The sequence below is a fragment of the Medicago sativa genome, chromosome 6, assembly GCF_051527215.1.
Source record: "Medicago sativa cultivar Bolivia chromosome 6, Bolivia_mono, whole genome shotgun sequence".
Taxonomy (NCBI): domain Eukaryota; kingdom Viridiplantae; phylum Streptophyta; class Magnoliopsida; order Fabales; family Fabaceae; genus Medicago; species Medicago sativa.
The window spans coordinates 5,384,394-5,411,138 of record NC_140754.1 but is presented as its reverse complement, the minus strand read 5'-3'; the positions used below and the strand labels follow the sequence as shown (position 1 = coordinate 5,411,138).

General features: G+C 30.1%; 2 protein-coding genes across 2 annotated transcripts; one reads left to right on the top strand and one right to left on the bottom strand.

Annotated features, from left to right (window-relative positions):
- Nucleotides 1-1,241: 1,241 nt before the first annotated feature.
- TDF1 (Duplicated homeodomain-like superfamily protein) lies at nucleotides 1,242-4,096 on the top strand. The gene is made up of 3 exons (XM_085720385.1): nucleotides 1,242-1,449; nucleotides 1,717-1,846; nucleotides 3,210-4,096. Exons 1-3 carry the CDS (start codon nucleotides 1,317-1,319, stop codon nucleotides 3,958-3,960), a joined length of 1,014 nt encoding a protein of 337 aa, XP_085576511.1. The 5' UTR covers nucleotides 1,242-1,316; the 3' UTR covers nucleotides 3,961-4,096.
- A 3,844-nt stretch (nucleotides 4,097-7,940) lies between these two features.
- Nucleotides 7,941-12,855, bottom strand: LOC146912278 (uncharacterized). The gene is made up of 9 exons (XM_085720384.1): nucleotides 12,504-12,855; nucleotides 12,099-12,170; nucleotides 11,171-11,395; nucleotides 10,768-10,903; nucleotides 10,238-10,400; nucleotides 9,919-10,047; nucleotides 9,631-9,825; nucleotides 8,858-8,980; nucleotides 7,941-8,314 (listed from the first exon to the last, which is right to left on the bottom strand). Exons 1-9 carry the CDS (start codon nucleotides 12,682-12,684, stop codon nucleotides 8,216-8,218), a joined length of 1,323 nt encoding a protein of 440 aa, XP_085576510.1. The 5' UTR covers nucleotides 12,685-12,855; the 3' UTR covers nucleotides 7,941-8,215.
- Nucleotides 12,856-26,745: the final 13,890 nt, after the last annotated feature.

Genomic DNA, 26,745 nt, shown 5'->3' with positions numbered 1-26,745 from the left:
GCGCGTTAGAATGCGGGGTTGTTCATCATCGAAGTGGAGTGACTCAAGTCAATGAGTGCTCAAAGAGCTTAGAGATTTTTTCAGAATAAGCTTGTGTACTTTTTTTTTTACTGTGGAGAGCTCCTTATATAGACGTTGGAAGTTGCTACATAGGCATAATGTCGTTAGGCGGTTGAGCCTTTCCCGGCGCGTAATCCAGGGCGTTGTTCAACGATGATCAAAGGGACTAGATTAACTGGGGTTCTTTTCCCCTATCCCGCGGCCCCATGTTTGCTCCGGTGGTCTGCTTATGGAGTATGTGTCTTATTGCACCTTTATGCCTCAAGATTAAACCTTGACCCAGTCCTGAACAAAAATAAATTAAGAGATCGTACTTTGAGAGTTTTTTAAGCACGCAAAAGTTATTTTGTATTTGACCAATATTAAAGTTTACTCGAATAATTAAGATATTTTCTTGTGAAACAAATTATTTTTTGTTGTTTACAAAAACTAAAACTCACTTGTTTGTCTTAAAAGTAAAAGACATTACATTGATACTGACTTCTCATCATATTTACAACTCTGGAAGATAAAGTATTTCATGTCGACAATTCAACCAAAAAAAGTTGACATGGCAAAATAGTAGATATTTGACACCTTTATATAGCTTAATTTTCTTTTCCAAAATAAAATATATTGTAAGATAATGTAAGATACCAAGATTCATTTTTCATATAATATTGACACAATGCTTACGTATACTGTTTCATATAAATAATCATTTTCCTTGTTGTTTAGTAATATATGCAAATGCATATGTTTTCAATTAGGAGTTACTAGAACTAGGTATCATGCATATGAACCAAGCAATATAACACTGAAATATTTTTGATTGGATGGTCATTCAATAGTATATCATCATAATTAGTTATAATATTCAGTTTTAACAAAATTGGTCATTCAAATTGTACCTGAAATAGAAACTGTTCTTAGGAACCAAAGCATATGAGAAAGAGAATATGAATGAATGTATGTAAGGCACTTGCATTATGATTCTGATGTCATACAAATAGTTTTGGTTTTTAATTTTGTTAACAGAATAAAGATGATCATATATATATAAAATCATGCAATAGTTGTTATATAGATCCAAAATTTACATGCTTTTCTTACCTCTTCATATCTTAAACATTACCCTCCTTTCACTACTTTAAAACTTACCTTTCATTTCAATGCACATTGCATCACCATTACATAATTATTCAGTAACTCTTTCTTCTCACATTATTCATCTTTGCCCTTTTTTCTCTGTCTAAATTTTCTCTCATTCAACAAAAATGGGAAGGCCTCCTTGTTGTGATAAAACCAATGTGAAAAGAGGTTTATGGACTCCTGAGGAAGATGCTAAAATACTTGCTTATGTAGCCAATCATGGAATTGGAAATTGGACAGCTGTTCCAAAGAAAGCAGGTTATTTCCTCGATTTCTTTATTCACGAACATGGTTTTAAATTGCGGTTGCAGTATAATGCGACCAATGTGGTTGTGAATGTGATACCGTTGCGAAGATCTCAAATCTTATATATTGAGGCTGCATTTGCGGTTGCAGACTGCAATTTAAAACTATGTTCATAAATAGTGTGAAATGGCAATCAATATACGTAATATCGTGTGTTATATTATTAAGTCGGTCCTTGGACCTGATACCGAGTTTTTTTATACTTGAACTTGTTTTCAGGGTTGAATAGGTGTGGTAAGAGTTGCAGGCTAAGATATACAAATTATCTAAGACCTGATCTGAAGCATGATAGTTTTACACCTGAAGAAGAAGAGCTCATTATTACCCTTCATGGAGCTATAGGAAGCAGGTATATTCAAATATTAAATTGTTCATGTTCTTGTTCATGTTCCATTTTTTTATACATCTAAAAAAAATTGTGTAGACTATAGAATCAGTGTAATGTATGACACGAATAAAAATGTGACACTAACAAAAAAAAATGCATAATTCACATGGGCTTTAGAGTAAGATCTATATGTTTTAGTATAACATGGTTAATGTACAATAATCATACATCATATTTGTATGTTCTAACTACATTTTCCATGTACATATTTGCTTCTTCATTTGAAAATGTGATTTAATATCTAGGCTTCTATAGCCATCTGATCACAGTACAAAAGTGCAACTTTTTAATTCAGCGTTATGACCAGTCTCAATTATAAGTAAAAATAATTAATTAGTAATTACACGCATATTAAACATAATAGTTAGCCTTATTTAGTTTTCTTGATGTAATCAAAAGAATAATTGTATTTCTCAAGTTACCCTTTCTTTTAATTTAATTTTGTTTGAAAACTTGTTTTATTAAAGGGTATTTTTGAGAATAATAATATTTAATAAATTGAAATTAGTTAAATTTTGCTAATATATATATATATATATATATAGGGATTTGCTAGAACACACCCACTAGTTTATATGTGGGAGTGTTTTAGCAAGCTACACCTTAAGGTGTATTTAACTACTTTTTAGTTATAACTTGCTAAAACACACCTTCTAAAAAATAAGTGGGTGTATCCTAGCAAATGCCTATAGGAGTTGCTAACATACACCCACTTATTTTTTAGAAGGTGTGTTTTAGCAACATTCACCTTAAGGTGTATTTAACAACTTTTTAGTTATATCTTTGCTAAAACACACCTTAATAAAAACTAGTGGGTGTATCCTAGCAAACCCCATATATATATATATATATATATATATATATATATATATATATATATATATATATATATATATATATTTTATCTCTTATATTTAAGACCGAACTAGTAGCTAGTAGTCTTGGTAAACTATTAAAACCAAAGTTGATCGAAGATCTAAAGTTAGGTGAGGTCTCAAAAGTGAATAAATTGTGAGTTTTAAATGTATCAAAATGGAGGTGACGCCACAAATTAAAAAAATGAAATAGCGACTAAGTAGGGCGAGTTCAAGACCTAAAATAAGAGTTCGTTTGGCCTTATCCTTAAGCCGCACTAAATAAAATTTAACATGACAAAATTTTATGTAGTTGTTGGTTTAATATTATGACAGGACATGAATCTCAAACTTAGTATAGCCTAATATAAACACTTTTTTTTTCCTATGCATTCCTTGTGAGATAAAAGATCATAACCTAATTTAAAATCACATTACAAACATTGATATTATTTTTTTAATTAATGTAGATGGTCTTGTATTGCAAAAAGACTACCTGGAAGAACAGACAATGATGTTAAGAATTATTGGAACACAAAACTAAGAAAGAAGCTTATGAAAATGGGAATTGATCCAGTAACTCATAAGCCAGTTTCACAAGTGATTTCTGACTTAGGAAACATTAGTAGCGTCACAAGCACAAACTCTCAAAACAACCTAATTTTGGATCAAACAAAAGATGAACAAGTTCAACCATTGCAACCTCATCAAATTCAATATCACCAATTCACAAACCAAGAGAATTTCCAACAACATGTCTTAAGTGAAGTTGCATCATCAAGTTCATCTTCATCTTCCTCTAATCTCACTAGGTTAAGCTCGCCGATTTCGTACTCTTGCAACACTTCACAAGCTCAAATTAATTCTAACTTTGATTGGAGTGATTTTCTTCACAATGATGAGCCTTTAGTGTGGACCGAGATTCAACCGATTCAACAATGTGACATACAAAGGGTAATGTCATCATTGAGCCTTTCAGGTATAATGCAAAATGAAGGTGAAATTTCCAATAATTTCAATAGTGATGGAAATGATAAACAAGGTGGTTCAAGTGAAGGTTTTGAGGATGTTGCTTGTGTTGCAAGCAAAGAATATCAAGTTGATAAGAAGTGTGAAGGAAATTCATTTTCAGGGAATTCATTTGTGGATGGTATTTTGGACAAGGACAGTGAGATTAGGGCAACATTTCCAGAAATTTTGGATGCTTCTTTTGATTATTGAGTGCTTGTGTTACATTGTTAGACTCATTCAGATGTTTGCATTTGAATTTTATTTATTTTTATATGTAGTTTCTCTATAAGGATGATTTTTGTTATTCATGAATAATTGTTTGAAGTTGTGTGATTTTTATTAAGACAGGGAAATTGATATTTGTTCTATCTCTAACTCAAATTTTGTTGTCTATGATATTCTTTTTTGAAAAGAAAAAAATACACCTCAAATTTCTCTTTGGTTCCAGTAGAACCTTCATTGTGGAACCAAAATGTTGAAAACTTGGTATCCGACCCAATGAACGACTAGAATAATTGTTTTGCATTGTTCTAAGGAGTAGAATAGGAGAATAATTATATCCGACTAAAATGTTGAAAATTTGGTATCCGATCCAATGGTATCTGACCCATAGAGATAGAGTTACTATCTTTTTGATAAAAGCCAAGGCCTTCTATTTCATTAAAGGGTTATGATAGAAGACACCTTTTGTGAAGGTGTCTTTTATCAAGTTACTCTATGAGCATTTGCGAAAAGACACCAATTTACTTTTATGAAGGTGTCTTTTATCAAAGTTATAACTAAAAAGTGAAAATCACACCTTAAGGTGTGACTTGATAAAAGACACCACCAAAGGGTGGCTTGTAACATAACCCTTCATTAAAAACACAATCCGCAATATAACTAAGAGTAATAAAACTATGGAAATTTTATGAGAGTAATAAAAATATGTGGAGACTAACTAAACATAACAATTTTATGAGAATAAATAAAAATGTGGGGAGCATTGCAGAAATAACAAGCTAATGATCGATTCTTAAGAGACTTGAACACCACATCATCATCCAAAATTTTAAAGCATTTTGCGTATGAGTCAACTTCTTATATATCATTCATTAAAGTCTCATCATAGTTGATGTGTGACTAATCACTCATATTTAAACTCGAACATGCTTCTTCTGAACCTCCAATATCAATGTACTTGTTCCATTACACCTAGAACCACCGACACTCCTCTATCAAACCGAGTCAAGACCCTGATAAAACTTGGTGCGAGTCCGAAAGCAAGCAACAATAGACTAATGACCAAAACTATAAGAGACCTTCACAACATTGTTTTTTTATTACAAAGAGAGCTTAAAGCCCCCAACATTGTTTTCTTATTACTATAACCAATAATATTAAACAGTCTAATTTACAAACCCGAAAATCTTTGGTAATTTTTAAGGGTAAGAATACTATTAAAGAAAATATTTATTTCAATTAAACCTCACCCAAATTCTTAGTTGTGCTCAAACAATTGAAAAGTAAATATTACCATGTAATTTTCTTAAGACTAAAATCAAGACATTTACAAAACCCAATGATCCATGGTCAATCAATTAATGACTAGAATACTAACAGTGAATAATTTTTTCAACTTGATTCAAAGAAGAAAAAAAAATTAATTATCTACCTATATGACGTGACACAACTGATTAATTATTGCGTGATCTCTTAAACATGTGGTCAAGTTTGATTTCATACTTGAATGCATAGAAAAACATACGTCAAAAGAGTCAATCTCCTAAATGAATCTTACTACCTCAAGGTTTAGTCTTTGGATGTTATGTGAGGCAAAAATGTAGTCAGAGATACGTAAAGTGGTCATAAAATACGAATTGTATGAATTAGAAAATTTCTTCATTCTAACAATTATAAATCGAGATCATTCATTCAAGATCAGATAATTCAATTTTTAATCTAGATAAACGATATTTAAAGCCATATAAAAAACTTCAGAATCTTATAGTTTGATCTTAATTAGACGGTCATGATTTGCTTATTCGTGAATGTTTGAATTCCCTATCAACATGCCTCTAGATTTGTGGTTATGATTGTGTTATGCTATTATTATACTATATATGCTAAAATATAGCATCATCTTTTTATAGTATGACACCACATGTTGCATTCAAGATATTGCAATTATCAAGAATCAGTCAAATTCACCTCAAAAAAGAAAAATAATCAGTCAAATTGTACGGATAAGACATAATTATAAAAATCTATTTACTATATTTGCATTTACAAGCTAAATGAATGGTGACCATAATCTTAAAACCAAACAAAACAATTTGTTATCCAGAACTATACCTAATTTCTCTCTCCAAATCAAAAAGACTTATATGATGAAAGTTGAAAACAATTGTTGAAGGAAAAGGTGTTACACAAACACATCAAAATAACAAGGAAAAATTCAATTCATCATGAACACATTGCAAAGATCTTCATGTTCATTTCGTCGACAAGGATCGTCTGGTCGGATATGGCAAGACGTGCATATCATGGAACCAAAAGGAAATGGAAATCCTTCACCAAGGAAGAATCAAATCAAGGAAGAAAATGTGTCGCACATTGGAAGAAAGGTGCATGAAAATGAAATTTTACCACATTCACCACCTTCATCAACAAAAAATGAAAATAAGGTAAATAGAAGTTTTCTATCTTCTATTTTTGGGAGATGTATGAGTTCACCAACAATTCGAGAATGATAATGATCATTTGTTTGTACTTTGTCATTTCTTATCTTATGTTTCATGTTATGCAAATATGTCAAACATTGTTCCTTTTTTAATGAACAATATTATTTCTTCATTATTTCAATTAATATATGTTCTTCCATGGTCTTATTGGCTGCTTATGTTTTTATGTAGATTTATCAGCCATTATTCAATTGTAACAAAGAAAATAATAGGAAAAAAGAATATTTCAAAAACTATATAAAAATAAATAAATGCAAAAAAAGCAAAAAGAATATGTAGCACGAGCCTTGAAGTAAAGAATAAATAAATGCAAATGAATAGATAAAGACTAAAAGTAATTAATAGTTAATCTTTGAATCTTTGGAACGATCTTTTGTCGATCTTTAGTTATCTCCCAACCGAACTTCCAATCATTTTGTCTCATTTTCCTCTGAAAAACATAGGGTTAAAACAAAACAAAAAAAAATTGTCAATCATTCATAACTTTCTTCTTAAGCATTGTAGAAGTTACAAAGTAGTTATATTTGGATCAACACAATTGGGTCCATAGTGCAAAATTGATATGATTCTTAGTCTATTTTTCACCAAAATAAACAAATTCTGAGAAAAGAAAAAAAAATACATGTTTTTAGAAGAATATTTTCGGGGAAGCATAAAACATACTTTTTTTTTCCTTCAATGAGGAAAGTCCCAACCTTAGGTTTTTTTAGTTAATTTGAATCAAGTGGAAAAATATGAGATATGATATGATCCTCCCCTAGTCTCCTTCGTTTGCAGTTGAAAGTTAATCGTTAGATCTATTTAATGGATAGAAGATACTCGGCCGTTGGTTCCAACAACCGAGTATAGGTTAGATTAAACTTAAAGGGAAGTGTGAACACAATATAGGTCAAACAAGTTCTTGAGCATAATTTTTTTTAAGAGATTAATATAGTACTATTTTATTGTTTCTATTAAAAGTTTTTGTCTTTATGTTTTATTACTATATTTTAAATAAAAAATAATTCAACCTGATGTAATCCATTCAAATTCAACTACATCAATTCAAATTCAACTGAGTTGGTTGGCCCAAGAAACATACCAAACAAATTCAATTCAAACCCTGAATGGATTACACCCCTAAGTCATTGAGGGGAAAAAAATTAATCGAATGAATGAGAAAAAGAGGGAAATGTATTGTGAAAATTATCACTAGATTTGTAACATTTTATTTTTCATTTTTATAGATAGATGAAATGACAAATAACCATTGAAACTCATACACAATCGGAGAAGCCAGGGTTCTAAACCCCGGTCACGACATCCAGCCTAGCGATTCCGGCAATTTTGTTGGTTGAGCTAGGACTCTTGGACTCACTAGATTTGTAACTTAGTACTCACTAGATTTGTAACTTAGTAGTTTACTTTAGTGCATTTTCTGTCACTCAGTCAACTGTAATACTTATTACTATATTTAAATTTATTTAATTTTTATTTTTAAACTGCAAAGTTTGCTTGTCACACATGAATGTAGAGTAATAAAATGAGATTGTTGAGTAATTTAATATTTTTTTTCAATTTAATTATTTATCATTCTCATCACTATACATTCTACAACTTTTACATCAATGAATCAAGAAAATTCAAAGATTACATGCATGGCAGTTAGCCATAGAATCTCATATCAAAATATTCTATGATTAACATCCTTATAATGTAATTATGATATTACATTAAGCTTAAAGCTCTTTTATGTTTAAGCTTCAACTTAAAAGACCAATCTGGTTGAAAGTGCTGTGGTCAATTTTATTCAACCGAATTGCACATAATAAATGCTCTGGCAAGTCCTCTGGCTTGTTTCCCTGTAAAGGCCGTAGAAATTATATCATTTGCAAGAAAGCTTGATGAAAAGCCTATTGAATAAGTGCTTATCGTAAATGTGCTAGCCTTGTTTGGATAAACAACTTAATTAATCACTTTATCACTTATAGCATAAACGCTTGTCATATATGTGCTTATGCATATGATATTTCTATAACAAATGATGAAATAAAGTCAGATTATTTTCATAAAAATTATAAGTTCTTCTCATAAGCTATCATAGAAAACTTACAAAAAGAAGCTGAAAACAACTTATGATATGTCATAAGTGGTTTTCGTCATCTCGCCCAAACATTTCGTAGATAAGTTTAAATAAGTCTGTCCAACCAAACAGGGCTATGTGTTTGAATGAATAGCTTAATTATGCGCTTACTGAATAAGTGCTTATCATAAAAGTGCTTATGTACAAGTTATTATTTCTGTAGTCCAAGAGAAGGTATAGTTAATTGTCTAATAAGTTGTAAATTATTTTCATAAGCTCTCTTATAGTTAATGTTGCAAATCGAATGATATAAGATAATTACCTGAATTGTCAGACCAAAATCAAGGTTACATAGCTTCAGTCTTTCTATGAAGCCTTCAAATCCTTTTCTTGCAATATAGCTAAATCTGTGCACATCTATATCTATCTCAAGATAGTTTTCTCCCTGTGAGAAAAAGAGTTTCAGAATAAGAGCTTTTTTAACAGGTTACAAAATAATCAAGATAACTCGAGCACACTAGAGATGGAGAACATTAATTGGTTAACAACGTGGCCATTCGTGTACTGGAATACTACATGTATAGCACCGACGCTTCAAATTAAAAGTGTGTCCGAAACCAACACAGTGTTGTCAATTGTAGATCGCAGAAAATAACAGTTTGTTCAAATTCCGCTACGCTGCAGTGCTATAGCACTTATATAAATGCTATTTGACAACACGTACTAAATTTTGTATCATGGAGAACGCAATAGCAGTTTGTTAAAATTCTTGTGAGCTATAGCACTGCAACGCCGCTATTAGACAACACTACCACGCATATGGTTACATTTTCACAAATTATTTTCATTTTCGACGTGTTAGTGACGTGTCCAGTGTCCGTGCTTCATAGCATGGCATTATGACCACCAGATTGATAATTTTTTTAATCAAACGAAAAAGTTGTCTAACGACACTATGAAAATGAGCGAGTAAACCAATATCTAAACGAGCATAGCTTCTAAAAATGCTCACAGCAGCATAGATAAAATGTGAAATAGATTTATTGATATGACTCCGATAATAATTCAATGAAACTAGCATGTTAGTGTATTTACCAAGTAAAACTCATGCTGAGGACGTGAGAGAACAGGTTTTTCATTGTAAGCATTCATCAACTTCTTTTCCGTTGCACTTAAATTAAGATTGTCCACATTCACCACTCTACCTAAGATTTTTAATCTATCTCTAAAGGGTGCGATCGAATCCATAGGGAAGCCTTTAACTCTCTCCACTTCATCGTTTATCATTTTCTGTCAAGAAACAAAAGAACAAATTAAGCCTACAGTTATAAAGGAAGAGTAATCGAGTAAAAAAAGGCGTAAGAGCATATTTCAATAACTTACAGTGATATTTTCTCGAAATTGTTCCGAAAGATCTTTAGAATATTTTTCGGATAATTTGAAGTACAAAACCACATTCATTCCTTCGCCATCATTTTCACTTTGGAAGATTGAGGCAGTATATAATGGTATCTGCATTTCAAACAACATAAATATTAAGATCTTAATGAAAATAATCCAAATCGTGGTGGATGTGTATATATGTGTATTCCACCTTTACAATTCAGTGCATAAGATACAAAATTATCAATAAATAGCTACTCATATAAGAATTAGAAATTCCAAATTCGAATTTAATATGAACAAGGAAATATGAAATTACCTGAATATTTACAATAAGAATAGAAGGGACATCCCCAGGTACATTTATTGCAGGAATTTGTACATAGCGAGCAATATGGTCAATTTTTCGCGGAGACAAAAAGAGGTCAGCACCGAGGGGATAGAAAGCAGCACCGATTGGAGCAAATTCTTTCTTCTTATCCCTGAAAACCATGCAACAATAAATTATATAACTACAAAAAATGCAACTATAAATTATATAACTACAAAAAATGGAGCTATGTTTGATAATTTAATGATAATGACCTCACGGGAGAGTCACCACCCTAACAACCAATGCTTTAAAAACCGGATGACAAATAAAATAATGAAAACTGGTTGAATCGTTGTAAACCACGGTCAACTTAGTTCAGCCTCGATTCAACCAAATTGCAATAAAACTGGGATCAAACAACCGGCGAACTGGACAGTTCCCAGTTCAAACTGGCTGGCTCGGTTTTTAGAACATTTCTAACAATAGGTTCAATCGCTGAAAGAAAGTCTAGTTCAAAACAAGCATTTGGTGCATACCTCAAGTAATTTTTTCCTCTAACTCGGAAGGAACTTGGTTCAAGTGGTGACCAAGAACCAGGGGTTTGTTTCTCTATCGGACAAAATGGAATAGTAGATCCTGCTACTAGTTTTTGTTTGAATGCCCTGGGGGAAACTGAAACAAAAGACAAGCCGATGGTTAGTAACAAGAAAAACCACAAAAAGAACTAGTACCACACATCTAAAAACTGTGAAGTTCATGATACAACAAGCTTAACATGAAGAGCGTTACTTTGTTGTTCGCTCAGCCTGAGAAGTAAGAGTAGCTCAATAACAAGCCAACAAAGTATCATTGTTTTCGACTTGCATAAAACTAGAAAATAAAAAATAATAGAAGCATAGATAAAAGCTTGAAGGCGAAAAAAATCTTGAGATCACTCACGTAATGCCATGTCAGAAGGCCCTTCCCTCCACTTGAAGGACAGTTTAGAAAGCGACTTTCTCCGCGAACTTGGTGTGTCAGGACTCGATGGCCGTTTCTTCTCGACGGCAGGGGGATTATTAGAAGAAAGGCAAGGCAGACAGTTGTTTGGCAGAATCCCACAATGATCAGGGGTTAGTATTCTTTCCTCTCCATTCTCATCAGCATGACTTGCAGAAGTTTCTCCTGTTAAAAACATAGTGAACTCAGCTCAAGAACTATCTGATTTCAATGCAGAAAATATTGTTTTGCACTTGACCCGAGTGCATCTTTGGATTGACAGCGAGTTTGGCGAAATCACAGTGGTACCATGATTTTGTTGAAGGTCACCGTGATTCCACTAATCGCACAATCAATTCAACATGAACTAAGTAATTTTAAGCAAAAATTGCTTCGACTGGTTATTAGGCTGCAATCTTAGTTCCTATTGTCGATAATAAACAGACACGAAACCGACTCCTTTAGGAGATGAATCAACTAGTCATGACCCGATTTCACAACCATTCAAATACATCGTCTATCAAACATTAACACGTAAAAATTAGGGTTTCTAAAAAGAGGTTTGCGGCAAGGTTTAGATGCCTCAGCGCGCCTCAACTGCTGAGGCACCCGCATCTGCCATATATGACCGCAATTCTCCGGAATTGAGGCCAGATCAACAATATCTAACTGTGATTCTTTGCTTTATCAAGGATCATGACGCGAACTAAACTATAAACTCATAACATAAATCTCCAGTAAACTCATACCATGATGCTCAAATAAATATATTTCATAAATAAATAAAAAATACACAATATTCAATAATTCATGCGATAAAATTAAATAAATCCATCACATAACGCTCAAATAAATACATTTCATAAAAAAAAAAAAAAAAACTTCTTACCATCATAAACACTATAAAATTCATCATCACATTCAGAATCCAAGGCTGAAGTAGAATCAAACCAAGCAGCATCTGAAAAACAGAAAATTAGTTTCACTTCAATCTCAAATCAATCAAATTCACGTTAAATTATAATTTTCCTCAAAAATCATAAATTTTACAACTCTTAAAATAAAAATTACAACCAAATCAAATAAACAGATCAATCTCAAATCAATCAAATACACATTGAATCACCATTTTCTTCAAAAATCATAAATTTCAACTCAGAAAAAAAATTATAACTGAATCAAATACAACAGCACTCATTAATAAACTAAAATAATAATAAAATATCATTGGATCAAACATTAGCAAAAATAATTACTAATTGAAAAAAATTGGAAAATTGAAGTAATTAAGTACCTGAAGCACGATTAGAAGCTTGTAAAGCAGAATTAGAGTGACCAAGATTAGATTCAATCTTATGAGAAGAAACTCTTCTTCTAAGAATTCTTCTTCTTTTTCTTCTATGATTATGACAATTCATCTTCTTCATTTTAACACCATCATCATTTACTTTAGGTTTAGAAGCACAAGCACCCATTTTTCTCAATTTTCCTCAATTTTTCTTCACAACTCAGTTCGTGATTCTTGTTCTAAATCACAAAAATCGAAACTTTTTTCAAAAGGGTATTCAGAAATTCAATGGGTTTTGCTTTTCATCACCAGCATCGTTGTTGAGCTGGTGAAGGGTCATTCATGGAACATAACAAACAAAAAAAACATTATATGAACAGTTTGGTTTTATTAAGGATGTGGTCCAAGGGTCGAGATTTTGACACGTGGATTTGTTGATGAGATCTATGACGAAAGATAAAAAAAACTTTTTCTTTTATCACTCTTTGGTTTGGTTCTAAAAGCAGTGGTGTTTAAATTTTGATATTAATGCTTCAAAAAATAAAATACTATTAGGGAAACTTGATTATTTTTCATTCCTTTCATTTATTTTACTTATGAGGTTTAAATGTCATTGTCTTTATCATTTCATATTTTTGGAAAAAATATATCTTAGTTTTTAAGTAAACTGTTTTTTTTTTTTTTTGTTAACCCTCAGCTTTTAAAGAAGGGTTTGTTAATCGAAGTTTGATGAGGATAGACAAAGTTTAAGAAAAAATTGTTATAACCTATATCCATAAATTGAACTTAGACTCTATTGAACAATTTTTAGTAGAGTTCATCAAGCACTAGAGTTCAATCCTTTTAATAAATAGCGTCCCTGTGTAAACTCTGCGTCTGTGGGTTTGAGTTTGGGTTCGAATAATTATTGACAAATTTAAATGAGTATAGACATGGATAGGGACATAATAGTGCCTAGGCCCACAACCCGCTTATAAATATTTTTATATAACATAATAAAAAAATGTAATTTCCCCTTAAAAAAAGTTCTATAATTTATACATTTTTGGTATACAATAATTAATTAATTAATTAGCTATTTAAACCTAAACCTATGGAGAACATGGGCTCAAGAGTTACAAATTTATGAATTAAATTAAATCAATTTTTTGTTTATTGTAATATGCACTTTCTTATAAGTATTTTGAATGCTTTTTATTTGGTCAAATACTATGATTTATTATGAGTTGATTTGAAATTTTTTGGATCATATATTTATTTTAATTGTGATATTTTTTAATTTAATTAATTTTTTTTGTTGCCTTGTTTTTATCGTTAATCAACTATGGACAGATTGTTCCAAATTCGAGAATTGTTGAATCATCTCTAAATTATTTGTTGATTGTTATATTTTTTTTGGTCTTTTCGATGTTAAAGTGAGGGTAATAAACGCGGATAGAGGCATTTAAATACCCATAAGAAATGGGGACAAGCACTAAAGTTGTTGACCACGAGGGCATGGACTCGAAGATAGACATTTTTTACAAATGCGAGTATGGGGAAGGACACTGCAGTACCCTACCCATTAAGGGGCCATTGTGATTCCTATTAGCACAAGATGTACCAAAGAGAAACACCAAAGTCTTACAAAAGAACGCAAACTACCCAAAAAAGAGAAAATGGAAAGAGTGTTGTTAGCCAATGTCCAAACAAGAGAAAAGGAAGCCACCAACCATGATAACCAAAAGCTAACATATTTTGCCTTCGGCCACCATAAGAAACTTGACTATATCTAAAAGATGATGAATATAACCACCCTTTTGGCTAAATATTCTATTATTCCTCTCTTTCCAAATTACCCAAACGCATGGAAACCAAGTAACATACATAAAAGATCGTCGAACTTTTGAACCGTATGTTAAAAAGACAAAATGTATATAATGACCTAAAATACTTGAATGATCAATCGAAGAGAAACAAATCCAATCCAACTCGAAATACATTGGATTTTTTTTCGTTCTTTTTAACAGGTAGTCTAATAGTTAGAAATCCATCTTTTCAAGATGAATCAGTTGGGTGTTCCGGATTGGAACCCTGACCCCTATATATATTACACGATATTTCTATCAATTGAATTAAGCTCACAACTTCAAATATGTTGTTCGTTTTTGTTTTGGCTAAAATCAAAGTAAAATATCTATTTAATAAATAGTGTCCTTAAATATAGATATCTATTGGTTTGAATCATGAAGAAAAAAAACTCAATAGGATATACACCATTTATCACTGAGTTGATTGATGATTGAGTTTATTTGATATAAAGTTAGGGGTTTAATTCTAGTTTTATGCATTTGTAAGACTTAATTCAATCGACAATGTCAATATTATCAAGTTAAACGTTTTCATTTGGATTTGGCCTATAACTCACGGTTGTACTTTAGTCTCAAAGGGTGGTTTATTATGTTTTTTTTAATACCACAAAATTTGTTACTGTTTATCACTTTATATATAGATTAAAAAAACATTTGTTAAAAGAATCCAACAGTGTTTGGTTTTTTTCAAACAAAAAACAACATTTACGGACATTAGTTATAACTTTTGACTAGTGATTCATGATTTCATTCAAAAAAATATATCGTGTACACACTAATCTCACTGTACCTACAATTTTGCCAAGAAGTAAACAATATTTTAAAAGGAAATATCATAAAATAAAAATGTCAATTAAATTTCTAAGTCAAATTTGTGCATGTGCTTCAAGTAATTGGTATACGGATTAAGCTTATCGACGAATTAAAGGACCAATGTCACGAAACACATAATTTGAGAGAAAGCGAAAGCTTTATTTATTTATTTATTTATGGTATAGAGGATTTATATTTGATTAAAAAAGTCTAGACCCCAAAAAATAAAAATACCTTAAAGTCTCACTAAAAGCCAAAATTTCTATTTACAATAAACACTATAAAAATTATATAAAACTTACATGGAAACAGAGTATATTTAACAAAATTAAATGAGAAAATTAATTATTTATATACTATTGTTCCAAAAAAGATATTTATTTATATACTATTCTAAATATCACAAAGAATCCAGCCACAAATTTCATTTCTTAACAATTTTATGAGTCATCCTCCATAAACACACCCCCTTAGGAAAGAAAAAAAAAATCCATAAACACCCCTTTGCGTGTCTCAGTGACACATGGTGGTATTGAGGTCGGCAATATACAGAATCGATTCAAGAATACTTTTATGAGTAATTTGTTGAATTTAGTTTATGAATTAGATAACTTGAACTTGGACTAAATATGACTCTTCTTTGTGAATAAGTAAGTTAAGTTTGAAATACTCCATAATTCAATTCATTTATGCATAAGTGAAAGAGGCCAGATGGACACCAATGACGACATTCGATCAAATAATTCCGTCATTTTTTTTTATCAATTCAGTTAAAATTATGCATGTCAAATATCAAATTTTAACCATTTGTTTAATTGGTTCAAGTCTGTTAACATTTGGAATAATTCATTGTTATTATTTAGGTCATTTTTTGTCAAATAACCGAATGATTGAAAAATTTATCTCTTAAAAAGAGAATATGTTATGATCGAAATTCGAATCAAGGTATACTATTATTTAATGTTGTTATCAAAATGAATTAAATTCACATCCACACTATTTAAGCCATTTAACCCACCTAATGCTAACAAAATATCTTTCCCTTTTTTTATCTTTCCCTTGAAATGTACAATCACATGCACAATATAAAATACTTTATTTCATACTAGTAGATTAAAATTTAAAAATTCACTCAACAAAATAGAGCTTGCGTTGGCTCTTCTCCGCATAAATCAGAATAAATAAAATAGGAATTAACATTTTCATAAAGTATTAAAGTTCATGTTAATTATATGGATGGATATGGATTGAGAAAAAGATATGAATGAAGAAAGAAAGCGTGTGCAATTGAAAGAGAAAGAGTGTCCCTACACTAGACATAGTCATAGACAAACAAAACCCAGTAGCAGCAGGTATGTAAGTTCGTGAAGACAGTTGTTAGTAATGTTTTTTCTGTTCTTTCTGACACTATCACTTATTAAGGCACGTCATGTCTTCTTCATCAAATCGTGCACGCACTACCACGTCACTTTTATCAATTTATTTTAATATACAAAAAATTACAATAATCATTGGATATTCAAATATAAAGAAGAAAAAAAGATGAAGTTCGAACTTAATAACTTTAACATTTTTATCAGTTGGGTTAAAATTTAGATTTCGTTCATTGATTTCTAAAATATTTTAAAGTTTTAGAATTTGTTTCTTTTAAAGTAGTGCGCAAGAGATATACTTTAATTAAGGAGAATGTTAATCGGTGTTTCTAGGCGTCGATTAGTGTTTTTAAGCACCGATTAGCAAGACTTTTCAATTAAAAGCACATGGTCGATGTAACACAAGAATCAACTTCGATAAAAAGAGAGAAAATGCATAGCTGACGAGCAAAATTTAGGTCGCAAAAAGACTCCACATCTTAGCATAAAAGATAAAGGAGACTTCAATATTATAATGAAATGACTCTGATGATCTCTTTTTAGATGAATGATATTTGTACAATTATTTTTTAATAATTTTTGTGATAACATTCTCTCTCATACTTACCTTATGTTTTTACTTTCTATCTCTATTGCTTTAGTTTTCGTATCGATGTTTACTTTTCTTTGTAAATTTATGTTTGTCCCAAAAGTTATCCCACAAATGGTTGTTCAAATAACACATATTCTTTTTTATGATAACCCTCCAATTTTTAGATAAAATAGCGATCTAATAAAACATCTAGTGTGTACCATTGTTTCCAAATATATGTGAGTGTACACAAATTACACTTAAAAATAACATTTTTTAAAAATATCATGCTTGTTAAAATATTCAAATGTGAATATCTATAACATGTACGTAATAAAAAGTTCTATTTTGTCTTGGAAAAAATCATACAGTTCTACCAAAATTAATAAACAAATCATAAAGCTAAAAAAAAGACCAGCTCAGTGTGAAAGAGTGTGTATAATGAATGAGTAATGTTTTTATTTTCCATGGTAAAAAATGGAATGATTTATCCAAAAGAAAATGAAAAAAAAAATGCCTTTTGAAGATATTTTGGTTCTGTCTTGACAAAATGCTTTTTGAAGACATAAAAATCAAACAATGTTAGATACTGCACAAAGGAATATCCTATTATGCGAATGCCGACATACGACGTTACTCATTGAAAAACTGTTGATTGCAAATGGAAATAGTACCTAGATTTTTCTTTTTGTTTTTTTCAATGTATAGCCAAAATATATTATTTTTTGATATTAATAGTTCATTTTTTAGGGAGAAAACTCTAATAATTTGAAGTTTAGTGATGAGATAGATAAAATCTAAAAAAAAAATTGTTCAACGTAAAAATAAAATTAAAATTCTCTCGAACATTTTGTCATCCTGTAAAACTCATCAACGTCTGAGTTCAAAGTCAAAAAATATTAGAAACAACTTTCAAATCTCAAGAGGACTAAAAGATAGAAATGATAGCACAGAAGGTACTCAAAGAACACACAAAGCAACAAATTACTATAAATCAACCAACGTAGCAAAAATGAAACACATAACCACCACCGATAACAACCCAAACAAATAACCAATACAAAACATTAAACACCAACTCCTAGACACACAAGTTGTTGAGACCATCAATCATACACATTATCGAGATCACTTATCATATAACCCATAGAAAAAAAAACTTTAGATTTAGTTTTAGACCATCACCATAACAATAATTTAAATCAGTCAACTAAATATCAACCCCCTATTGCATTAGGAATATGAAAGTATTTCAAGCTTTTCATATAGACCACACACAAGCAAATTAAATGTCAATAAATATATTATATGTAAGTTTACCACCACTATGCTGCAAAATGACCGAGCATGCTGCAATGCCTTTTTTGATACAAATCGAGTATCTTCCGTGTGCAACTGCAGAGAGTAATCCTTTGAGTTTGGGAAAATTGACAATTGATGAGAGAACATTATGAGGATCATTTGTTAGCAACTGATAGGTACCATTGGAAACGTATTTGTCACCATGAGCATTTCTCGACACCTAACAGAAATAAACGAAAACAAAGGTTGGCAAACCAAATTGTAAATATAAATTGAAAGTTATTGACATGACAATAAAGTTCTATTAAATTTTTTATATTTGAAGCTAACACGTGTCTTTACAACACAGTAAAATAAATGGTGTCACTTTCTTCCTAACAAATTCAACTCATTAGATACATAAATCAAGTTCATCTTATTAACCGTCAAAATTGAATCTCAAATTACATTCGAGTTAGTTTGGTTTATTGTGAATCTTACAATGTAAGGCATATTCAAATTTGACACCTTGAACATTTTTCTAGTTTAGGATTATTAAGCTTCTAGACGTAAATATCAAAATTCTAAAATATCTTAAATAAATACTCCTAGACCACTTTCATCATGTGCTGGTTCTAAATAGTTCTACTGGGGGTTAGTTGACATTTTTAAAAAGAATAATTATATTCTTTTCCGTTCAAAAATAATAAAGTTAGACCGTGCGTAGTTGTTTGACAAAAGCAGATATTGTACACTCACAGCAGTATTTTTTCAAATCAATTGACTAAAATAACTGTTCTATAAAAATATTAAAGTCAATATTAAAATAGTAGGAAAACAATCCATATTCAACACAAAGTATAGTGTTATTTTTATAATAATAAGATGTATAAAGTATGATTCTAGTTTTATAAAATATAATAGCGTGACCTATTTTCTTTTTATCCATATCACTAATAATATGATGAATCTACTAACTTTGTCGATAATTAATCTTTATTAAACAATTTAGTTAAACACTTTTATTAAGATTTCCCATCCTAGTCATGTTTTTTATTATTATTAAATATAGAACATGATCTCCAATCCATATGTTTATAATATAGTAGAAACTAGTTGACACTTTTTATATATACTTAGCTTGATACATTATTTAAGGGATGTGTGTCGAGTTCTACTCGGATCAACATAATATTGGTGTGTAATATACTCATTTGTGCAATTCTTTCTTTATTATTCTTATCTAATGAGACTTTTATAATATATGGATAATATGTGAATGAGAAATATTACTTCATCTAGTCTTATTTATAATAGACAATTAGATCAACGAAAATTGATGTATTTGATCTAATATTTAAACTAGACACATTAATTTTTGTTGATCTAATTATCTCTTATATATAGGACTGGTGAGAGTAATAAAGATCGATATTGAAAACATATGTTTTTATAAATGCCAACATGGTCATGATTCAAGGTGAGCCTTGAATAGATACCAAGTTATTGATCGAAGAAATATTTATTAGCAAGATCTCTCAAAAACATATACAGAAAATATTATACTTTTTGTTTGAAACTCTTCCCCTCTAACCAACAAAAGGTTCCATATTCCAGCAAATGAATAGGCTATTTTAAAGGATATTTATCATCCACTAAATGTTCATTTGTTGCTTCAGATTCACCTTAAATTATAAAAAATTCAGGAGATATTTGATATGTTGGAGTGTAAATTTGAACCTGCATCCATTATTTTCACACTTTGAATGTGTGAATTTCATTGTTAGTCTCCTTGAATAAAAAATAAATAAATTCTTTTTCGATCTAGTCTGACTTGAAATATGTGTGGTGAATTTTTGAATGTGTGAATTACATAAAAAGTTCTTGAATAATCTATTTTTTGTCTACACAATCCTTATTAACATAACTTTAAATGCATGATTTTCTTCTTCTTTCTTTTGTAATTTTTTTTTTCTCAAAATTATTTGATATATATTTTTTTATGAACTACGTGGATAAAGAAGAGTACTATATATCTATGGCATGGAATGTGATATGTGGAGGATCGAAAGTAGGAGAGTACTCCTTGTCTCTCCACATTGATCGACATCCCTTGATGGTCCCAATATCTAGTACTATAAAAGAGAACAAGACACCAACCATCACGTAGGAATCCATTTTGGACCCAACTTTGGATTTTGGACAAAGCATTAACGTTGTATGTGAGAATTTAATTATTACAAGGATACACAACAAAGCAAGGTATACAACTCGACATTGACACCAACACCTCCAAATCTAGTACCAACTCAGTATCAAGGTCAAATTTGCATGAAAAAGTCCCCGATTTATCGGAAGTTAATACTCGATTCGATTGAACAAACATATCAAAACATAAATTCCGATCAATATTCTCACTGCTAAAATCTCTAGGAGCTTACTATGTTTCAATGCACATTTTTCTGAGGTTGAGCAACGGGGCAACACAACATTCATAATTGTTCTAGAAGATTGCTCTTTAGACTTCACAACCTGCTATCACACATCTGGAAATAACCTTCAATACCCCTAATTGAAGTTCGCTGCTTAATTTTTTCTTTTGGAACGAATGGTAGTTAACTACTGTTGAGGTATTTTGGTCATTTTCAGGTGTGTGATGGCAAATCAATCGGTGTAAACAGCAATCTTCATTGTTCTGACGTAGTATTTGAAGCCCACATTATGAAAAACCCAATTTTTATTGAAATTGTCTAATTGGAAACAAATGCCATGTAATTGGGTTTAGAGTTGTTATTGAGACCTCCCACAAAATAAAGATGTATCAATTCAAGGAACACCCATAAGGATCTTTTACGTGGACGTCTAAGACACCGGATGAAAATGTATGAATTGAGATTATCTCTATCTCTCAAAAGAAATGAATAAACTCATTTAGAGAGAACACACATAAAAAAAATAGATCGTGAATACCACTTGATGGTGGGTGGGTGAACCCCTCCTCAATCATTAAATTTTTTTTTTTATTGTCTTTTCAAAATTAATTTATAGCTTTCTCCGTCAAAATGGAGCCCTATGTTTCTTTTGAGAAATAAAGATGATCATAACCAAACTTTAGAGCTTCAAAATGAGAGTTAGAATCCAATTTTTTTTAACGTTTTGGATTGTATAAAAAGGATTTGGACTCATTTAGTGTCACAGTTTTACATTTATATTTTCAAAACTATAGTAATGGAATAGAGGCAAAAAAAAAAAAAAAATTAAGACGATCTTATCCCTTAAAATGATTGGTGTATGAATCACCTGAACACTAATCTTCGAAAAGTGTAATTTGATGGAATAACAATAGTTTAAAGATTATCTATCAATTGTTTCGCATGATTGGTGGATAAATATCTTAGTTTGCCTTAGGATGCTTACTTAACGATTCAACTGTTTTGTTTAGCCTATTTAACTCTGTGGTTCCTTTGTATTACTTTTGTTTGTTATGATTCCTTGCACACCTTATAATAATTTAATTTCATTTTGACTTCTTAAAAAAAACTAAAATAGAGAACTAATAGTTTATGGACAATTTTTGGGTTTTATTCTTAATTGCTATTTTTTTTATTGGTTTGGATTTTTTTTCTACAAAAACCAAACGATTTGTTACACTCCTGTATGAATATTGTAAATTCTGAAGTAGGAAGTTCAATTTCTATTGATAAAAAAGAGTTGATTTGATATGATAATGTTGGACTGTAAATAATTACTTGTTTTTAAATCATGTAGATGTAAATGATTACTTGTTGAACATCAAAGATACTGGTAAACTATGAATGATCTAACGACTCACATTTCAAATTTGTCATTTGAAATTGATATTTTTTTAGACTGTATAGTTGACGTAAAGACTATATTCTGAAATTTCATGTACATGTACGTGTATATTTCAAAAAACAAAATGTACGTGTACGTGTAGTTATACTTTATGTAAGAACAAAAATCAAAATCAAATGCAGAATAAAAGCAAAAGGCATGAATAAAAAATACTCACGCTATCCTAGTGATAAAACCAAATTTTTATGTGACATGTAGTTGATGAGTTCAGTATACTTTATGATAATCTAACACTTACTCCCTCTATTTGTTTATGATTTTTAAAAATAAGTTTTTACTTTTCGTTGTGTCTTAAAATTTTCTAAAATATATTTTGTTAAAAAAATACTTTCTATGCTGAAAAATGAAAAAGCTACTCTTATTAGCTTTTAAAGAATTTTTTTAATAGAAGAAAGAGAAAAACATAGTTTATGGGGTTTGTTCTTATGTTAATAAAAAGAGTAAATCTTCTTTACGATGTTTGAATTACACTTTTCTTTCATCTTATGTTAAAATATATATTTTCATCTCCTCTGACACAAAACATATTAGAAAACATTTCACTCCCCTCCCATAGGCTTGAAAGAAACTTGAATTACATTCTTCCCATCTCTTATGTTAAAATATACAATTCTCTCCCTTTATAGTCTTTTTTATTTCAAATAATCTAACAAAAAAAATCTAATATTATGAATCCATTTTAATATAATTAAAATTTCAATGCATATTTTTCTCTATTTTTTATTCACAAATTCATTAACGTCTACTTTTAAACCCTATTATAAAAAAATTCAAAAAAAAAACTCGTATAAAGTATAAAACAACACAAAATAAAATGAAAATGAGTGAAAAGTTACTAAAGTCGATAAAATATGGTTATTTAAAAGTGAATTTTATATTTAAATTATAAAATTAATAACACAATATTAAATTTAATTATCATTTTTCGAAAGAAAATTTAATTTTCATTGACATATAAAGAAATGATTTTTTTTTTGTCTAGTAGCCTAATGGCTGAAGCTCACACAATTAAATGTGGAGAAGTGGGGTGTCCGGGGCCCCTGCATAAATTATGCAATATCCCTACCAATTGAGCTAAATATTTTTATGATATCTATAAATTTTGAACCACTATTAAAGAAAAATAAATTCATTTCTTTATAAATGTTAATAAAAATTAAATTTTCTTTCAAAAAAATGATAATTAAATTTTTCTTTAATATATATTAGAGTGTAATACATACTTAATTATTAAGGGAGAAGTTGAGATTCAAGCATCTCGTAAGAGGTGTATGGAGTGTAATTTAAGCATCTCGTAAAAGGAGTATGAAGTATAATAAAAACTATTCCCTCTATATTTTATTATAACTCACTTTAAAAAAATGTTTTTGTTTTATTATAAGTTGTTTTACAATATCAATACATATTGATAAAAAAAATACAATATCAATACATCATTAACGATTTTTTCCAATCATGCCCTTGATCATTTATTACTCTCTCTTCTTTTAATTATTTTAATCTCTTTTTCCCATATCATTAATTATTTTACACATACAACAATGATGTATTGTTACATTATTAATGAATATGAAAAACATACGAGTTCTCATATTTATTAATTGATGAGACAACACATAATTGAATACACCCTCGATTTCCCCTTGTATTTGTTTTTTTCTCCACCCGAGCTTGTTAGTGCATCTTGCACGGGTTTGTTGGTTAATAATATTTTGCCGATTCAAAAAAAAAAATACACCCTCCGGTCACTATTATAAGCAAAACTTTGTATTTTAGATTCATTCATTAAATGATGTATGTGGTCCATAATAAAGACCACATACATCATTTAATGAATGAATCTAAAAGACAAAGTTTTGCTTATAATAGTGACCGAAAGGTGTACATTTGAATACATAAGTAACATAACTTTACACCGTCATTGTATAATATTTAAACTCATTCTACAATGTAAATATTTTAGCAATTTTTTTTTTTTCATTTAGTTTTAAATTGAGTAAGCAACCAAAAACACATTTAACCCTATTCTTAATTAATACTCCATACATGAATTTAATTTAATTAACATGCAGTATCAATTTTTGTACACATACAAGCAATGATGTGTTGTAGCATAAGCAATAAATATGAAAATCACATGACTAGAAATATTATCACAAAACATCACAGTAGCTCTTCATGGCAATTATTTAAATAAAAAAAGTTCTTCATGGCAATGATTTAGATGTCCCAAAATCGCGGATCGATGATATGTACAAATCATCATCGTTGAATTGAGTTTGAACTCATGGTACAGATTAAATAAAGTTGAAAAACGTGGATCTATGACATGAAGTTGAACCATTATTAAAACTCAATTTTCCTATCACTTTTCTAAAAAACTCAAAAGCATCTTTTCGCTCAAAAACATTTTTTTCACTCTCCACCATGAACCCTCGTATGTTGAATCCCCTTCTTCCCACAACCATCGTGAAACATAAACTGAATTGTAACTCGTGTATATTTTGATACACTTCTATTAACAAGTGTACTAAAAATAAATCGCATCAAATTAATAAAATTTATGTGTTTGTTTCGACATTGGTTGTTTCAATTCAATCTCAACTTGAAAATTTAATTATAATAAGATTTAGCAAATGGGGATATGAAAAGTATATATATTAAGTTTAACATAAAATAAAATAAAAATGTTTTGAGAAATAACAAAGATTAAAGTGATGAGGTCTTTCGAACCAAATAATTCATGGTATTTGATAAATTTCACTTAGTCTCCACCATCTTTCGAATCAATTAATTGTTAGTATTTGATAAATTGCACTTAGTCTCTACAATCATTCTCCTAAATTTACAACAAATTAACAAAATAGTTCTGATTAAAAGCTAGTGTCAGTGGTCAATTGATATTTGAAACCATTTATACAAGATCAATATTCAAAAAGCATCTAAGAACAAATCATTATAAATAAAACTAGGATTATAATTGCATTGCAATAGAGTTTTACAATTAGATGGTTCAAACAACTCAAATTAAAATATCTAAAAGACTTAATCAAAAGAAACAAATTAGACATGATCAAATAAATAAGCAACATAGTAAAGAAAATAAACCAATAGAGTTCCCAATTCCATGTTGCTGATCTCCAAGACCGTGATACTCCAAACATGATTCTTTTTCCTTTGACTATATTACTTTTTCCACCCTATCACCTTCTCCCGCGCCCTATTTTTATTTTTTTCGTAAAAAATCCCATGAAATTTTCGGATTTTATAATCCGAATTGAGCCTTTCCTTTGTTATAGGATGAAAAAAATGAGTTTTTCACCAATTCATTGTATAATCAGAAAACCGCAAAAAATAGGCGCTCTCCTTGCTTTTTTTGGATTATAAAATCCAAACACTCCCTAAACACCCTTGTTCAAGGGAAAAATAGTTCGGTTCGGATTATATAATCCGAACTATATCAAGACAAATTATGAACATGTTTGTAACATGAATAATCATTTTAAAGACCATATTAATTTTCCTAACTCTGATCATTATGTTTTAGGTCATTGTCAACTATTTCCAGTCGAAAAATGATATTAGGGTTATTTTATCGGATTGCTCCGAAACTTGCCTATAAAATCAAAAAAAAATATATTAAGGATCAAGACTCCCTTAGAAGGGACTTGACTCATCCCCTCAAAATCCAAAATTCCATCGTTTAGACCCATTTTTAATTTTTCATATTCTCAGAAAAAATCGAAAAAATTTGCATTAGTTTTATTTGACTTTAGAATTTTTTGTGTGGTCTTTTGATATTTTTTTGATTTTATTTGACATGTTTTATCATTTTTCCCTTTTTTTGGTTGTTTTTTAAAAGCAAAGTTTAAAACTGCTAAAATGGGAAAGATGATGATTGCTGGCTGTATATAAGCATATTTCGGATTATAGAATCCGAATTAGTGAAAACTCATTTTGAAGTATAAAATCCAAAAATAGCATAGATATTTTCATAAAAAAATAAGGCGCAGGAGAAATGAGTAAGGTGGGAAAAGTAATAGTCTTTTCGTCTTCCTATGCGGCTCTTTTTCTTTCTTTTTTCTCTCGGGTCAATATTAACTAACTTGGGTCTAGAGGTGTCAATATCATGGGGCCTTGAAGTTTTGGCCCCAGCCCACATAGTAAGGGGGCTTGAAAATTTACAAAACTAAAAGGCCAACATTGATGCAAGTCGACAAATAAAAAAATCAAGAAAATTGCTTTTCTGACATATAATACTTCCTATTGACACAAGTAAATGACGATTTTACCCCCAACGGCAGTTAACAACCGCTCAATGACACGCCGGCGGTTAACAGCCGCTGGGACTCAACTGTTGTTAACAACCGCTGAAGCTGAGGTCAGCGGTTGTTAACTGCCGCTACGTGCTTGATCAGTTTCCAGAACCTCATTTTCATTTTTCAGTAACTTTCATTTTCATTTTCATCTAAGATTTTCATCAA

Excerpts from the sequence above, each read along its gene's own strand:
- TDF1 (XM_085720385.1), top strand. The coding sequence starts at position 1,317 with ATGGGAAGGCCTCCTTGTTGTGATAAAACCAATGTGAAAAGAGGTTTA. Across the intron at positions 1,450-1,716 it reads AGCTGTTCCAAAGAAAGCAG|GGTTGAATAGGTGTGGTAAG; the intron begins GTTATTTCCTCG and ends ACTTGTTTTCAG. Across the intron at positions 1,847-3,209 it reads CATGGAGCTATAGGAAGCAG|ATGGTCTTGTATTGCAAAAA; the intron begins GTATATTCAAAT and ends TAATTAATGTAG.
- LOC146912278 (XM_085720384.1), bottom strand. The coding sequence starts at position 12,684 with ATGGGTGCTTGTGCTTCTAAACCTAAAGTAAATGATGATGGTGTTAAA. Across the intron at positions 11,396-12,098 it reads ATTTTATAGTGTTTATGATG|GAGAAACTTCTGCAAGTCAT; the intron begins GTAAGAAGTTTT and ends TGTTTTTAACAG. Across the intron at positions 10,401-10,767 it reads AGAGGAAAAAATTACTTGAG|GGATAAGAAGAAAGAATTTG; the intron begins GTATGCACCAAA and ends CATGGTTTTCAG.